At 37.3% G+C, this 17,151-nt stretch overlaps 1 protein-coding gene across 3 annotated transcripts in view; it reads right to left on the reverse strand.

Annotated features, from left to right (window-relative positions):
- The window catches only part of LOC119048245 (cytochrome b5 reductase 4), an 87,541-nt gene that overhangs the window by 14,939 nt on the left and 55,451 nt on the right, over positions 1–17,151 (reverse strand). For all 3 annotated transcript variants that reach the window (XM_037143819.2, XM_053664851.1, XM_053664852.1), the window contains 5 exons: positions 17,042–17,135; positions 14,984–15,016; positions 13,049–13,171; positions 5,464–5,604; positions 4,073–4,225 (listed from right to left, as the gene is read on the reverse strand). In XM_037143819.2, coding sequence (XP_036999714.2) covers positions 4,073–4,225; positions 5,464–5,604; positions 13,049–13,171; positions 14,984–15,016; positions 17,042–17,135 — 544 coding nt within the window. The remainder of the gene's footprint in view (positions 1–4,072; positions 4,226–5,463; positions 5,605–13,048; positions 13,172–14,983; positions 15,017–17,041; positions 17,136–17,151) is intronic.

The following is a 17,151-nucleotide window of genomic DNA, read 5'->3' on the forward strand; positions in this document are numbered from 1 at the left end:
CTTAACTTCATTTGAAACAATTCTATTAGACTGTACTGTGACAGCTGTCATATCAGCATACATTAAAACTTCTCAAAATTGAATTTTCAACACAGCCACTTTAATATTGAACATGGAAGAAAATACTCAACATTTTCTGTATATTATGCTTTATTATTTTAATAAAGGTAAAAATGCAACTGAGATGCAAAACAAGATTTGTGCATTGTATGAAGAAGGTGCTGTAGCTGATCGAATGTGTCAAAAGTGGTCTGTGAAGTTTCTTGGTCCTATTGACATTTAGGCCAAATACTTCTTTGCTGTGGGGCTGTCTTATGCTTTGAAAGATATTTAGCAGAACTCCTGGCCTCTACCCACTAGAAGCCAAAAGCAAGAGATAGCTGACATACTCAAAATCAATAAAGTTATTGATGAAAATGAAAAGTGAGCCTTTTATTTTACAGAAAAAACATAATGGGCATTTTGGCCAACTCAATAATAAAGAAGTTTCACAGAATGATGCTAACTTGGCAACTTTTGTACACAGTCCAGGCCTTCCGACATCATAAAACTGATTAGACAAAGGCGCAGTACCTGGTGCTAATCAAATTCCCAGGAGATGAAAGTACGCATGCCAGGATGGCCACTGATTTACAGCCAGGCTCCCTCCATCTAGTCACCTGAATAGTACACACCCCATCTAGGGCATCATATTCATTTGACATGTGAAAGGCCAACATAACCATATAAAAGTTGCTTGGTGAACATGGGATTGAGACAGAGAAGTGGGTAATGTCACCGCACCGCCCGATCAGGCGATGCTGAGGCTGTACGACTACCACTGCCATGCCAGGCCAGCTCCCTGGAAGTGAAACAGGCGTTGGTGCCACGTCTGGGTCCCTGTATAAAGTTGAGAACTATATGCTTGGAGCTTTATGCTTTACTTTTCCAAGTTTTAGGATAACTCTTCACCTTGCTCTGTTCACTCAATCTCTATAAATAGGCTACAAATACAGCTGGGTAAGTTTTGGCTTGCTATTACAGTCAGGTGTCAGTCCCTCCCAAGATGACAGTAACCTTTGCTGGATTTGTGGGCATTCCAAAATTCTCTTTTTTAAATTTGTTTTTTATTTTAATTTTATTATGCCATTACAATTGTTCTATTCCCCCCTTCATTCCCCTCTACCCTGTACCCCCACCCCCACTATTCCCCCCCTTTAGTTTATGACCATGTGTCTCAAGTTCTTTAGATTCTATATTTCCCATACTATTCTTACCTTCCCCCTTATCTATTTTCTACCTACCGTCTATGCTACTTATTTTCTATCCTTCTCCCCCCTTCTCCTCCTCCCACTCCCTGTTGCTAACCCTCCACGAGATCTTCGTTTCTATGTTTCCTCTCCTGATCTAGCTGTCCTCTTAGATTGCTTTTGTTTTAGATGCAGTTGTTAATAACTGTGAGTTTGCTGTCCTTTCACTGTTCATATTTTTTATCTTCTTTTTCTTAGGTAAGTCCCTTTAACATTTCATATAAGGGCTTGGTGATGATGAACTGCTTGAATTTGATCTTATCTGAGAAGCACTTTATCTGTCCTTCCATTCTAAATGAAAGTTTTGCTGGATAGAGCAATCTTGGTTGTAGGTCTTTGGATTTCATGACTTGGAATACTTCTTTCCAGCCCCTTCTTGCCTGTAAGGTCTCTTTTGAGAAATCCGCTGACAGTCTGATGGGAACTCCTTTGTAGGTGACTATCCCCTTATCTCTTGCTGCTTCTAGGATTCTCTCCTTCATTTTAATCTTGGCTAATGTAATGATGATGTGCCTTGGTGTGTTTCTTCTTGGGTCCAACTTCTTTGGGACTCTCTGAGCTTCCTGGATTTCCTGGAAGTCTATCTTCTTTGCAAGATTGGGGAAGTTCTCCTTTATTATTTGTTCAAATAAGTTTTCCACTGGTGGCTGTTCCTTTCCCCCTTCTGGTAACCCTATAATTCGGATGTTGGAGCATTTAAAGATGTCCTGGAGGTTCCTAAGTCTCTTCTCATTTTTTTGAATTCTTGTTTCTTCATTTTTTCCTGTTTGGTCATTTTTTCCTTCCTTCTGGTTCATTCCCCTGATTTGAGTCCCAGTTTCCTTTCCATTACTATTGGTTTCCTGTGCAATTCCCTTCACTTCAATTAGTTTAGCCTTCATATGTTCCTCTAATTTGTGATTATAATCAACCAGTTCTGAGAGCATCCTGATCAGCAGTGTTTTGAACTGTGCATCTGAAAGTTTTGTTATTTCTTTGTTGCTTAGAGTTATGGGCTCTGGGGCTCTGAGATCTTCTTGAGCCATTTTTGGTCTGTTTGCGCCCGTTAAGTATAAGGAGAGGAGCCTTAGGGGCGGGGTGGGGCCACCAGGGCGGGGTCCCTGGTTTGTGATGCTATATGTGGGGGCGGGGTCAGAGCTGGGAAATGGCGGCTTTCTCTGCTGCCTCCTCCGCTGGGGCCTGCTCAGTCCCACCTCACTGCCCACTCCCTCGCCGGTCTATCTGCGCATGAATGCACAACCACAGTCAATCGGCCACCCTGCGCCCTCACTGGGTCTGCTGATCGCTCACTAGGTCCGCCCACTGCAACCCCACACCTGGGATTCGTGGGCCTGAGTCCATCTGATCGAGTTTTCCAGTGCAACCCCACTCCATCAGCTGCTGGCTTTGCCCCTCTTACTGGTCAGGCTGAAGAATTCGTTGTCATCAGACTTCCAAAAAGTTCAATTTTCTGTGTTCTGGCTGTGTTTTCTGTTGCTACTATTTTGTTTTCTCTAAACCTGGTTGTGTGAGAAAGCACGGCGTCTCCACCTATGCCTTCATCTTGGCAGAAGTCTCAGGTGTTTTTCAGTACTCCAAAATTCTTTTGGTTCACATTTATAGTCAATATTTTGACTCTGTAACCAAAGATGACTAATTATATCGTTACATACAGATTTCTAAGCTTAACTTTCAGAAAACAACTTAATTTTCTTTATTTCAAAATCTTAGTCATCGATTTCACTGTTACTCCAAGGTGCTGCCTTACAAAAGGGAAGAACAGGTTTACTGTTAGGTGAAGGCGGTGAAACGCTGAAGACACAGAAGAAGGGGTGGAAGCAGAAAGATGTTCTGAACCTTAATAAATTTCATTAGAGTACTTTTATTTTTTTCAAAGTATTTTCACTAAGAGCCTATGATATGCCAACTGCCATGCCAGGTGCAGGAAGTACAAAGATAAGTAAGACACTACCTTTAAATTCAAAGTCTTGTAAAGAAGAAATATTACTTATTCTTATCCCAGAGCTATGCACAACATGTTAGGTATTTCAGGGGAAGAGGCAAGATTCATAAAAGAAGTGGTATTTCGTTTGGTTCTTCAAAAAAGGGGCACTTTATAGGTGGAGAAAGGGTCGATAAGCATCCTAGGTGAGGCAACTGTATTTCTCTATAAGTAAGGATGATGAGCCTGTGGAACCCTGAGTAGCACAAGGATCTGTACTCAAGAGATGAAGCTGGAGAGATCACAAAAGTCTTTGTAGGTCATGCAGGGGGGGTATGTAATCAGGTGATGGACACCCAGCAGAGGTTTCAGAGAATGACATGGTTCACTCCGTCCTCAGGGCGGCTTGAAAAAAGAACTGATAAATAGAAAGAGAAAGTCCCCAGCTACAGGGAAATAAGAGAGGCCAATTAGAGGCCAAGAGAGAAATGATGGAGGTTTGATCTAAGAGGGTGGCCAAAGAAAAAGAAAAACTAGCAAGTCACTGGCAGGTTGGCTCAACAGAACACAGTGGCTGACTGGACTGGGGGGAGAAAACAGGAAGACTCTAAGATGGCTCAAGTCTCTGCACTGGGTCAAGAATGAACAGTGGGAGAGGCTGCAGATGAGTATGGAGTGATAATGAGTTGGATAAGACAAAGAGAACATGACTCTGATTGCAGAGATGCTGAGCTTCAGATCTGTGACAGGGTCCCAGATGGAGACAGCTAGAAGGCAATGTAACATGTGCTCCAACTGAGAGCACAAGTGAAGTAGAAAACAAAACAAAAAATAAACAAACAAAAAAACACAAAATACTAACCAATCTGAAGATGATCAAGCTGTGGTGTGAAGAGACCAGCAGGATAGATTTTGATCAGAAAGTAGATGTATTTATTGTTGGGAAGAACTGGTTCCTTGAACTCTGAGAATAAGGAATCAGGTACAGGTGTATATGGCTTCACTATTTCAGTTCCTAGAAAAAGTCACGACAAAGAAATTCAATTATAAAAATCTAAAAAGCTCTGAATGAAGATAAAACACACACATTTTATAATGCAATCAGTATATATTTAAGCCTGTACACCTAATGTTTACATAATTCTAACTATGTTCCATATGTATATAGTACAGGTATATATATATATATCCCAAGCCCATATGTGCTGAACTAATTTTAACAGATCAATATTTTATCAGTAATATAAACAATGTTTTTATTAAGTGTGGTATAAAACCAGGATTTATGTTAATAAACTCAAACAATCTTATATTCTACCAGCATGCAAACCTGGTAATAGGACACAAGAAAAATGGCATAAAAAGTTTAGAGATTTGAGAAGGTACTTACATAATAATTTTAATTATACATCAACATTTTAACAATGGTTACTGATCATTTATTTGGGTGTGAGAAAGGGAAGAATTTCACATTTTACTTTGTCTATTTTAAGTTATTTTAATGTTTATTAATTTACTTTGGTAACTGAATGAAAAGAATATTAATCCAACTACTTTTGAATGATGGCCTGACATTAAATGATGCAGAGAAAAACATCATGGTTCCATGATAACAGGCCATACCCACCAGATTCTGGCTGGTGGTCCATTAGACCAGTTGCTGGGAACACCATGATGAACAGGAGAATGTTAACTTTGCAGTTTCAGAAGGCCAAAAAAACATTAGACATCAGTAAGAAGGATATTTGAAACAAATAAACGAGGTAACTTTAGGGTGAAAAAAGGAATTCACATAGTAAGGAATACATTTACAGATCTTCTTATACTGGGGAAATGTATAAAGAAATCATTTGTAATCATCCACTCATCTTGAAATTTTATAAATTCAACCTTATAAATGACGATAGTAAGTGGCTTCTAAGAGATGCTGGTACGTGTTTCTAGGAGCTGTCTTCACGGAGGGGCACGTGTGCACGCCTCACTTCTTTCCTCGGAGGCTTCTTTGGTGATAAATTACAGTGCCAGTGGGACCACCGCTGATCGGGGGCAAGTCCTTTGTTCCATACGGCACAGCTGCAGTTCCAACATGTGGGAACACTGCACCCACAGACCTAGAATCTGGCCATCCCTAAATCTAGCTGCCCAGAAATATTTCCTAACAATCTAAAAGGGTGCTTTCTAAAGAGATTAGGAGTGATTTTGAACCGTTTATAAAAGAAGAAACTCTTCCCCCAGAGCTTCTATTTGCCTTACCTGTAATAGTTAGTTTGAGGTAAACATGTTGCCCAACTGGCACCTGAAGGTGAGTGCTTCGTGGCAGCATCAGACAGAAAAACTTCACATCATGAGTAACAGTTTCCTTGGAAATTAACTGGCACTTTCTGTAGTACAGACCTAAAAAGTGATTCATTTTCTGTTATTCATGAATATACTAAGTAAGAATAACACTAGACCCACTAAGTGAAAGCACAGACTCAGCTTTGCTCTCTGATTGGGCCTGAATTTCACTAGGAGACATACATGTTTTTAAAATTCATCAGTATTTTAAAAACCTGATTGTGTTAACTTTTTTCATTTTATTTCCTGAGTATCTATTTGCTAAAACCTGGAAAGTATAAAACCCTTTCTAATTTCAAAATAAACTTTATAAAATGAGTATTATATTGCTCATGTCTGTTATTATAGCATGCTAAAAACATTACTAGGAAATTAAAACCTAATTTATTTCTTCCTAAATTCACTTTTTTATAATTCTATCTTTTAAATCCTTACATTTACAAGTTATATAGTGAATTATGGATATGAAACGTTATTTGACAAACAACAAATGTACATTCTAAATTCTTTACTTATAGGAAAGAAAAGTTCTGTAACTCAAATATTGAAAGTTTAATGATATTAGCACTATTAAATAACTTTAGAAATATTTCTTTTATAAAGGCAGGGAAATATACATTCTTGTGTGTATACATTTGTATATCAGGTCTGTCCAGAGGTATCCAGCCATATAATATGAAAAATAGAGACGTTTATTGAAGAAGATATAAGAAGCCTCGTACACAGAACAATGACACCTCAGTCCTCTTCAAAGTAGGCACCTTGGGACCTCACACAGTTCTCTCAATTGCCATCTGCTGCCCCATTGTATTTTCCTGAATCTCATCCACAGTATGAAATCTCTTCCCTTTCAAAGGTGATTTTAGTTTGGGGAAAGCCAGAAGTCTCAGGGCACCAAATCTGGGCTGTAAAGGGGCTGGTCACTGAGTGATTTGATGTTTTGCAAAAATGTCTGCATGAGATGTGATGCATGAGCTGGCACGTTGTCCTGATGAAGCTGCCAATCACCAGCTGCCCATAGCTTTGGTCTTCTGAATCATCCAAATAGTTTCCATGGAAGAATGAATGATCAAGCTTAATGCAAAATTTGACATGAATCATGTGAGCAGGTTCACTGCTCTACTGGCTTAGTTTGAATGTGACAGCCACACAGTACACATGCTCACTCAACAATGTCTACTGCCCCCACTGACTGTTACAGTGAAGTCATCACTGTTCATGCATGTGCATTTCTGTCCACTCTCCTTGGCTGCCAGTTACAGCAATGCTGCTCAAACCATTCTCGTTCTCATTATATTAACCCTGGATGGACATTTTCCAGACAGACCTCGTATATGTATTCATATATAAATGAATTCTAGAACATTTTAACTGTCAAAAATGATTAAAACAAAAAAATATATTTCAGAGTGTAAGTCTTGATTAGCTAAAACACTCAATTTAAGTGAAAAACTGAAGATACCAGGTTTGTGGTACTAAAACACAAATAAATAAAAGGAATCAAGTAGTTCTATAAATATTACAAATATTTTAAATTAATAACCCAAGTTCAGAAAATATTATTTGTATACATAGCAAAATTATACCACTTGGGTTAGAAGAACTTGTTATAAACCATCTGAAAGCCTTAATATTTTCACCTGTAAATTCTCTTTTGGATGTAAACAGCACACCAGAGTAGACTGATGATAGCGGTTTGTTTCATTATTTCCTTTCATAAAAAAGCATTTACATAGATGTATCAAAAATCAACCTTGAAAAAGCATTTCTTATATTAATTAGTCTTTCTCTCTCTACTAACCTAAAAAAATTTTCAGTATGTACCAAAAAATGTATTCAGATCACAGGACAGGAAGGCCTAATATCTAATAATCAATGGTTAGTAGGAGACTAAAATTCACAAATCTAAGACATTTTTTAGGCCACAATTTCATCCAATTTCTCTCTTCCCTTGTCCCTTCTGAGCCCCCCAAACCCCAGTCACTAAATCTTTCTACCTGCTAGCACAGTAGCTTGGTATGCATATGCGTTTAGAGTGCATCGCTGTACGCAAAAAACTGAGGCATCGTTCAAGTCACTGCATTCTAGTACAAGAGCATAGCTGGGACCAGATAACAGCTAAGGGCACCACCCTAATGTTATTCAGGAGGCCTAATCCAGTACTGGGCTGACAAAACATCAAAAGATAGGCTTACAAGGAGACATGAAGGTTCAAATGCACTCATCACTTCCAGACCCTTCTGAAACCCAGACCCAGAGAATACAGAGATTCACATACTACATGCTTAAATATTTAGCTTATAAATAAGATGAATAACTGTTAAATAAAATATATTCTGTGCTGTATCTTGAAATATGTCTTCATAAATATCTTAGGAGGCTAGGTTCAGATTCCAGATTCTTGAACTCCTCACAGTTCCATGCAGGAAGATGGCAGAGAAATGAGAGCTGCACCCCCACTGACTGTCTATGGCCTGCCACCTTTATCTCTCGGCCCTGTCTCTGACACTGAGTGACGTGCAGGCACACCCTCCTACAGCTCTCCCTCGAAACAGCCTTGGGTAGTATAGCACCAGACGGAAGTGGATTTGGAGCCACTCAGGCAGGGAATTCTGGGGTTTCCATATCTGAAATGTGGTGTTAAAGAAAGAGCGTGAACTCTGGATGGGACTTTCTTGGCCTTGCACACTCATTCTCTGGGAAGGGCGCAGCTGGAAGGGAGCCACTGTGGAGTTCTCCAAGTGTGAGTCCAGGGCAGCTGCCCCTCTAGCCCAAGTTCGAAGGCTACAGTGCGTTCCTCTAATCAAATTTACTGTGTGCCCTTCTGAAAGCTTTACTGCCAGAGGAAAGAGTTCGCCTCCTGACTCGACCATTTCATGTCAGCTCTAGCATTTGCTGGAAGGGATCTGCTACAGTAAGTCTGCTACAGTAAGTATGCATCTTAATCATACTTAGAAAACAAGGAAGCCGTGGGTGTTAGAGCAACTTACTAGCTTCCCTTCTTAGAGATTTAACACAGTAAGAATTATTGCTATTTAACACCACTGAGGAAATTTAAGAAAATTTTCATATTTCAATTGGGCTGAGGAGAGCGAGAGAGCTACAGCTGACATATGAGGGACAAGGAGTGTGAATCTGATGCCCTGGCTACTGCAGTAGGGACAATGCCATCATTTAAGTTTAAGTGTCAGGCTTCGGGCTTTGTAAGCATGGATAATTATACCACAAAATGAGAAGGTAAATTCTAGGTCTGACACGAGAAGGCACTGCATTAAAAGTCTTCAACTTCTATGTTATTTTCAAACTAAAATCCCTTAGCTAACAAATTTCAGTAAGAGGAAGCCAGTATGCTAATCTGTAATTTTAGTAATTTATACTGAAGACCGAAGAACCAGGTGATGGACTTAAACATTTAAAGATACTGACATCAAGTTAATCATAATACATTGATGATATAAGCATTCAGATTTGCTATAGTGATTAAAATAATCTATGGGTTTTGTCCTGGTTTAAAGAAGGAAAATGACAAAGAAATTATTTGTGCTAATTTAGTCAAATAAATGAAAATACCCCCTAAACTCTGAGTCATTTTCCAAAGTAGAAAACCCAACTCACTGAAAAATACACCTGAGGCTCCAGTTTCAGACAAGAGAGCTAAAGCTAACTATGGTGGTACCTGACTCGAGGAGAAGTGTATGGCCACAATGAAGAGCTCATGGAAAGCCTCAGGAAATTACAAGGGAAAAGTGAGCAGTGTTCATTCTATTTCCAAATGGAGGTCAGCCTTCATTCTCAGCATCATTTGTTTCTTAGATTTGGCTTTTACTGGGGCAAGAGTTTCACTTTAATAATAGGTTTTCATTTTACTGTCTTTCACCCAATCTCTTTGGATATGTTAGATCATTCTGTTATTCCTCTATGTTCTCTCTCTCCACTTAATACCATAAAATTCAGACCTACTACTCTGGTAAAATTAATCTCTTTAACCTTTCCCACACATGGCTTACATTTTTCTTTCTCTACAACCTGCAAAATGCCTGGCACAATAAGTACCAGTAACAATTTAAGGCTCTTACCTGCAAAAGCCTTCACAGCTTTTTGTCATTTTTTTGGAAAGCTACCTTCAGAACATTGCTTGAAATCTACCTCCTTCAGGGAGTTAGTTCTTCAAGGTCAAATTCATCTGCACCTGTTCAAGTGGGATAACCTCAGAATGTGCTCAATTTGTACAATATAACTTGCCCTTGTTAGCTTGTCTCATTATTAATGTATTCTTCTACCTCATATTTGTGTATGGTTTTTCCTCCACCTGGGAAAATAATTTCTGATGCTTTCTGTTTCAGACCACAGTGCCTAAAACAAAATAGCCTGCGCACGATGTGTACCCGAAATATGGCTACCTGATGCTTTTCTGTAAAGTAAAATATTATCCACAAGCACATTTTTGTAATTTTATATATTCAAAGATGGTAAACTGAATACACAGTTAGTTCCCCTAACAACCCCCAACTCAAATAAAAGCAAAGATGTTTTGTATATGCACTTGGTTGTTTTTTAAGGCATAAGGCTGCAAGGACAGAAGAATGGAATGTTAAATAGCAGCAATACTCTGGGACCTGAGAAGTCACGGAGATGACTGACAACTGACATGGTAGACTTGATAAAGCTGAGTCCAAAGCTAGGACAGAAAGCCAAAAATTAAGGACCTATTTGTAATATGAGATCCCTTTAAAAAGGCTCAGAAATCGGCAGAACCAAAAACCTTTGGATCGAAGTGAAGGCAGAGCTAAAACCACTTTCTGGACAGAAAATTCACTTTAGAAGACTAGATGCCCTCCCGCCCTCAGCTTTTCTGAAGTCCTCCCCCTACTTAGCACGCCCTGTCTCATTCTGGCAGAATATTCGAAGTTTGCTCTCCAGTGAGAGTAAAATAAAAGATCTTTGAATTTGAGTATATATTATAGGCTAAACTGTATCCCTCTCAATTTTAATATGCTAAAATCATAACCCCAGTACTTCAGAATGTCACTATATTTAGAGACCCAAAAAAAAAGAAAGAAAAGTACTTAAGTTTACAGGCACCCCAGCATTTCCCCTACGACATCACTTGTGAATTGTTAGGTACAAGGTACAAGAATGTTCACTCTGGAGACTCTGACAAAATACTGGCATCAGATCTTCCCAAAGAAATGATGCGACTGCACAGTGAGTACATTGTCAACAAGCCACACCCACACGCACAGTTTCTAATCAGCTATTTTAGAGTGCCACCCTGAAATATGGGTACATATAGTCAGGGGTACGCAGACTCAGAGAAAGCATCTACTGTAAAAGACAGACTGAAACAAACAAGCTTTGAGGATATGGAAGTTACGTACACAGAAAAAAACTAAAAAATAATACTTTAAAAAATATTTTAAAAATATTTTTAAAAGATGTTTTTTTAAAGATGAAAAATATTTTTTCAAGTATAATTATTTTATTATTGCTTCATTTTAGTTTTCTTATTTTTAGCCAAAAATGGAATATTATTGTAAATTTAAATTTAGGTAACATACTTTATCAACAGGGGTTTCTGTGTTTGCTTTTTAATTCAGCCATGCCTCTGAATTTGCCTCTTTTTTATCCTGAAATAAGCTTAAATATCCCATGAAGGATTGAAGATGGTCTTAGTTTTTTACAAATGTGAAAGGTAACTTTTACATCACCCTTGCTCTCAAATAATAGCTTGCCTGTTTAAGATAAAAAATATCTTTTAAAAGATAAGAAAAGTTAATAAGAATAGAATACTAAAAGAAACAAAAATCAAAAGAGTCTTTAGAAGCTAAAAATATGAAAATAGAAATAAATAATTCAATAGAAGAGCTGGAAGACACAGCTGAAGAAATCTCCCAAAAAGTAGAACAAAAGAACTAAACTGAAAATGAGAAAGACAGAGGACTGGTTAAGGAGGTTTAAAATAAGAATACTTCTGGAAAGTTGCCTTGGCTGGTGTGGCTCAGTGGATTGTGCACTGGCCTGTGAACCAAAGGGTTGCCGGTTTGATTCCCAGTCAGGGCACATGCCTGTGTTGTGGGCCAGGTCCCCAATAGGGGGCGTACAAGAGGCAATCACTCATTGATGTTTATTTCCCTTTCTCCTGTCTAAAAATAAATAAATAAAATCTTTAAAAAAAAGAATACTTTTGGAAAGCAAAAACAAACCATGAAAGGAAGGAAAAAAATCAGTATTTCCCAAAACTGAGGGTCATAAATTTATATAATAAGATTAGCACAAAGGATGAACATCAAGCTCAAAGATGAGGAGAGACCCACACTAAGGCATATCAAATTGTGAAATTTCAGAACATATTCCAAATATAGTGTGTTCACTCTGAAAAGTCATCAAGTAAAGCATTTACATTATGCACCCTTTTCTACAAATACATTATGGTTAGATAAGATACTTACAAAATAAAGGAAGAAAGGAAGTAATGAAGAAATGAAATAAAGAAATGAATTACATCCTTTAGAAGTACACTGAAGAAATTAGTTTACTTAAGCAGAAAAACAACATGTTCTTCTTTTTTTAATAGAAAAATATTAGACGTGCACACAAGGCAGAAACTCGTCTTGGCATCTTTTATAAAATAGACTTACCTAAGAAAAAGAAGATTAAAAAGATGAACAGTGTGAAAGGACTGCAAATACACAGTTACTAACAACCACACCTAAAACAAAAGCAAACTAAGAGGACAGCTAGATCAGGAGCAAAACCATAGAAATGAAGATCACATGGAGAGTTGGCAATAGGGGAGGGGGAGGAGGAGAAGGGGGGAGAAGGTACAGAGAATAAGTAGCATAGACGGTAGGTAGAAAATAGATAGGGGGAGGGCAAGAATAGTAGGGAAAACATAGAATCTAAAGAACTTGAGACACATGGTCATAAACTAAAGGGGGGGTATGGTCGGAGAGGGGGTGTGCAGGGTGGAGGGGAATGAAGGGGGAAATTGAACAACTGTAATGGCATAATCAATGAAATATATTAAAAAATAAAAAATATTTTTAAAAAGTGAAAAAATTATTAGCTTAGGAGCTCTGATGAAATGCAACTCTTTAAAAATTAAATCAACTTTAAAAATTATGTTGGTAAAAAAATTGACCTTAGAACTCCATTAATTTTTAACCTTATTCCAAGGACAATAAACACAATCATGTGAACATAAAAAAAAAAAAAAAAATAGAACCAGAAGAAGTAAATGGTTAGACAACAGCCCAAGCACGGTGGGCTTCTCCACTGACGTATCGTTACTTAATGACTCTGTTATGCCCAAACAGTAGATCATGGATCTGATCATTTAATCTCTGTTAAAAAAAAAAAAAAGCTGAAACACATCGCAACTTCTTAGTGGGACATAGGAGAGCTCTTTCACTCCTCCCAAAGTGGCCTTCCACACTCTGGAAAAAATGTTGCACCAACACAATTTCGTAATCATGGAACTTAAAATAACAGCACAGCATACCTGTATCTTTCTTCAGAATAAGTAAATTATGATTCTCCAGGGGACGACCAAGACATTCCCACGAAGTATTCTCCTTTTTCTTTAGGACAATCTCTATCTTTCCCACATTCTTGACAACCCGCACTGAAAAGAATGTAAATTTCATTATGTTCACTGATACCCAACACAAAGTTTTACTTTAAAAACAATCTTTCTCAAATGATCTAAATGTTCCACTGTATCAATGACACAAATAAGTAGTAAAATTAATAAGATTTTGTACATATATTCATCAAAATTGTTTACAGCTTATATGATGTTAAATTCATCTTAATTTATTTTAGATTCAGATGAACCTCTTTAGAGCTAATTCATCAAGGACCAAACTAATATATATTACTAGTTTTCATACTAGCTCAAGTATGGCCATGGCATAAATAACACATAGCTAAAAAAGGGGTAGGGAGGCGCCATATACAGTGGCCATTGAATGGACCCATAAAAGCAAATTTAATTTACAACCGTTCAACATTTCTTAGTTTAGATCGGAGGGGTTCTTATGAATGAATTCAGTAGACCAAAACTGAGTCTAATGAACACAGAAACCACCTCAGTGAATGAGTCTCTATAAAACACATGTGAATCTTTGATGATTAAAAGCCTCATACATTTATTTTTGAATGATTAAAACAGTTTAGACTACATGGGTAAACTAATAAACTATAGACTTTTACATACTGATTAAATTTTATGAATTGAACGTGTGTTTAGAGACCTCAACTGTATTTCATTTGTCCCTAGAAACAATCCTCCTGTTCTTCCTCACCATTAACACAAAATTTCATAGCGATTTAACACCTTATGACAGGCAAATAAATGACTTCAATTCAACGAGCACTAATTTGAAGCTTACCAAACATAAAACAGTTTGTGACTTTAAGGAGCTAAATTTAAAGAATTTATAGAGTTACTATGGTACACAGAGAAGGAGAGAGAGAACCAGTGCAAAGTATTCTGACAGTATTTTCAAACAAGGGGAAAAAAGGAATATTATTCAGCCTTAAAAAAGGAGATCCTGCCATGTAACGACACGGGTGGACCTGGAGGATTTAATAAAAAATAAGCCAGACAGAACAGACAAATATGACATGGTATCTGTTACATGTGGAATCTTGGGGGGAGTGACATAAAGAAAGAGAGAGTGGAACAGTGACTGCTGGGGGCTGGAATTGGGAGGTGCACAAACTTTCAGTTATCGAAGGAATAATCTGAAAATCTAAAGCATAACATTGTGACTATAGGTGGTGACACTTCATTGTATAATTTAAATTGGGTAAGAGAGCAGTAGAACGTGTTCTCTCACCAAAAAAAGGTAAATATGTGGGATGACAAATATGTTATATAATGTTGTGAGAATCCTTTCACAGTGTATTCCTGTATCAAATCATGCTATATATATTAAATATACTTTTATTATACTTAAAATAAAGCTTAAAAAATCCCAAGAAATCACCATTCTATAATGAGTGTTCTATTGTTAAAAAACTGTGCAAAATCCACATTGTGTATTTGTATGCAATATTCATAATTTAATATGCTTTGTCAACATTAAACATTCAAATACATATACCTAAGAACAATCTGTCTGGCCTAGTCTATTTCTACAAGCTGAATGTCAGGAGTAGGGCAGAAATAAGGAATAAAGGAAGAATAAAAGGGAAACAAATGGTAAAGGGCGAAGAGATGGAAGGAATAAGGGGAAAGAAAAAACTGAATCAGAGGGAGATGAGTATATTTAAAAATTCATATATTTTTCTAGTTTATCTAGGAAACATCACATTTTTGTTTTGCAACGGGCATACATATGGTAGAACAAATTATTTCCATCCCCTTCACATAGCATACATATGTATATGTGCATGATGCATATATGTAATTATTTTTTGTAAGGTTTACCAGAAAAATCTTCTTGAATCTCATGGCTTAGTCCTAGAAAAGAAAAATATACATTTAGTTAAAATCCAACCTTAATTCATACAGTTCATGAACATCAGAGATTGTTTAAATGGTTCTTTTATGAACCACTTCAAGTGTCTCAAGATAAAAAAAAATATAAGGAAATACCAAAAGAAAGATATTGCATAGAACTGAAATGTGGAGTCAAATTATTTAAACATACTACATACATTTCTTCATTTTTCCATTTCTCTCCCTATTAATTAAATACCCAATTGTTCACAGGTGGGTAACCCGCACCGTTCTAAGTATGGTCCCAGACTGACTATCCTACGAACCAAGAGGAGAGCAGGCAGGGAGAGGCACGCAAGTTCCGGTGTGTGCGTGTGCACTTGTGAATACAGGCCACACCGGAATCTCGCCCCATTTTTCCTTTCTTACTGTTCTCTAAAGTTGAATGCTCCTTCAGTTACTGAGAAAAGGTTACTGAGCGCCTGTGTGTGCCATGCACTTTCTAGGTGTTACGGGTACAGCAGCTGGTGAAAGAGAAAAATCCCCGCCCTTATGGAACTTAACATTCCAGAAGAAGAAGATATAAGAAATATTTTTACAGACATTTGCTCTAAATTTCACTGTGTTAATATGGTTATCTGAAACTAAAAGTTTTATGTTATTTTAGTCTTCTAATCCATATTACCAACCAAGAGTTTCATATTTTTTAATGTTATTTTTGTTTGCTTTTTATAAGTATGCCAGATATGTTAGCTATGTATAGCATGAATGAAATCAGCCATAATATTTAAAACATAATAGATGCTGGGCACAGAGGTTTTACAAAAAGAAAAGTTATGACAGTGCTAATAAATAACAATACTTTCCTAGAAATGTGTTTTCTAGACATCTCCTATAAAAGGCAATTTATTAGGCTAACAAAAAATAGGATAGGACATATTTCTAGGAGAAAGGCTGTTGGTATGAGGTTAATTAATCAATGGAGGAAAATAAGAAAGAAAAAGACATTTATCATTCTGACCAAATTCAGAAATACAGGTACCTCATTAATATAACAAAGCATCAAGCAGAATCCTAAGTCAGCTGAGACCTACGGAATTTCAGTCTGTGTTTTACAAAAGTAAATGAAATGTTCTTTATATAAGAACTCATGCTTAAAACAACAACCAAGATGATTTTCTTCTTCCTGTTATTTTTGTTTGTTTCATTTCTACCTTGTAATTATAATGTAACCTTCACAGAATGAGAAAAGGGTAAAATACTAGAGTCAAGTTCATTATGGGTCACAGCTGGATTCAGAATCCAGTATCTTTTATTCCATATTCAGTCCTGATTTTCTTTCTTTCTTTTTTCAACTTCATTTTTATTATTGGCACTATTATGGATGTCCCTGTTCCCCGCCGGCCCATTTGCCCCCTCCAATCAGGCCCCGCCCCCTTTCCCTGTGGCCATCACCCCACTGCTGTCTGTGTCCGTGGGTTATGCATGCATGTTCTTTGGCTGATACCTTTACCATCTTTCATGAAGTTCCTCCCTCCACCTTCTAGGTCTGCAATCTCCCAAAACAAACTGCATGCTTGCTCTCTGACCATGGAAGTTACAAGAGAGCCTTGCAGCCCATGCTGCTTTGGTGCAGCCTCTGACTGTCCCATGACATAACCGGCAAGAAACAAGCCGATGAAAACTAGTGCCTTGTGATGAGTGCTCAGCAGACGATGTAACAGACAAGCTGCCAGAGCTCTGTGTGTAGGAGTCGAGTGAGAGTCTTACGAAGCTGGGCCAACAAATACTTCATACTATTACACAATTTTTACATCGAACTGTTTCAATTTTGGAAGGTGAGATTATACTGCCATTTGACAGCAATGTCATTAGTATGAAGAAGTAACAAAGAAATTGATCAAAATGATAAACCAAAATAACATATTAAATATTAAATAAAAATAACAGCAGATAAAATATTTAGTATCTAAACTTCAGACCAAGTTATTGCCACAATTAAAAGAAATTGGAGTTGTTCCCATTAATAAGGAATAAGATACTTACCAACATGTACAAGATATGAATAATCCTTGATGATTGTTTCTGCTCTAAAGGTGTCGAACTGATGATCAACTATTACTGACTCTAAATTGATATCCTTAAACAGAAACCAA

Source organism: Artibeus jamaicensis, unplaced genomic scaffold (assembly GCF_021234435.1).
Source record: "Artibeus jamaicensis isolate MK-2021 breed Jamaican fruit bat unplaced genomic scaffold, CSHL_Jam_final contig_387, whole genome shotgun sequence".
Taxonomy (NCBI): Eukaryota; Metazoa; Chordata; class Mammalia; order Chiroptera; family Phyllostomidae; genus Artibeus; species Artibeus jamaicensis.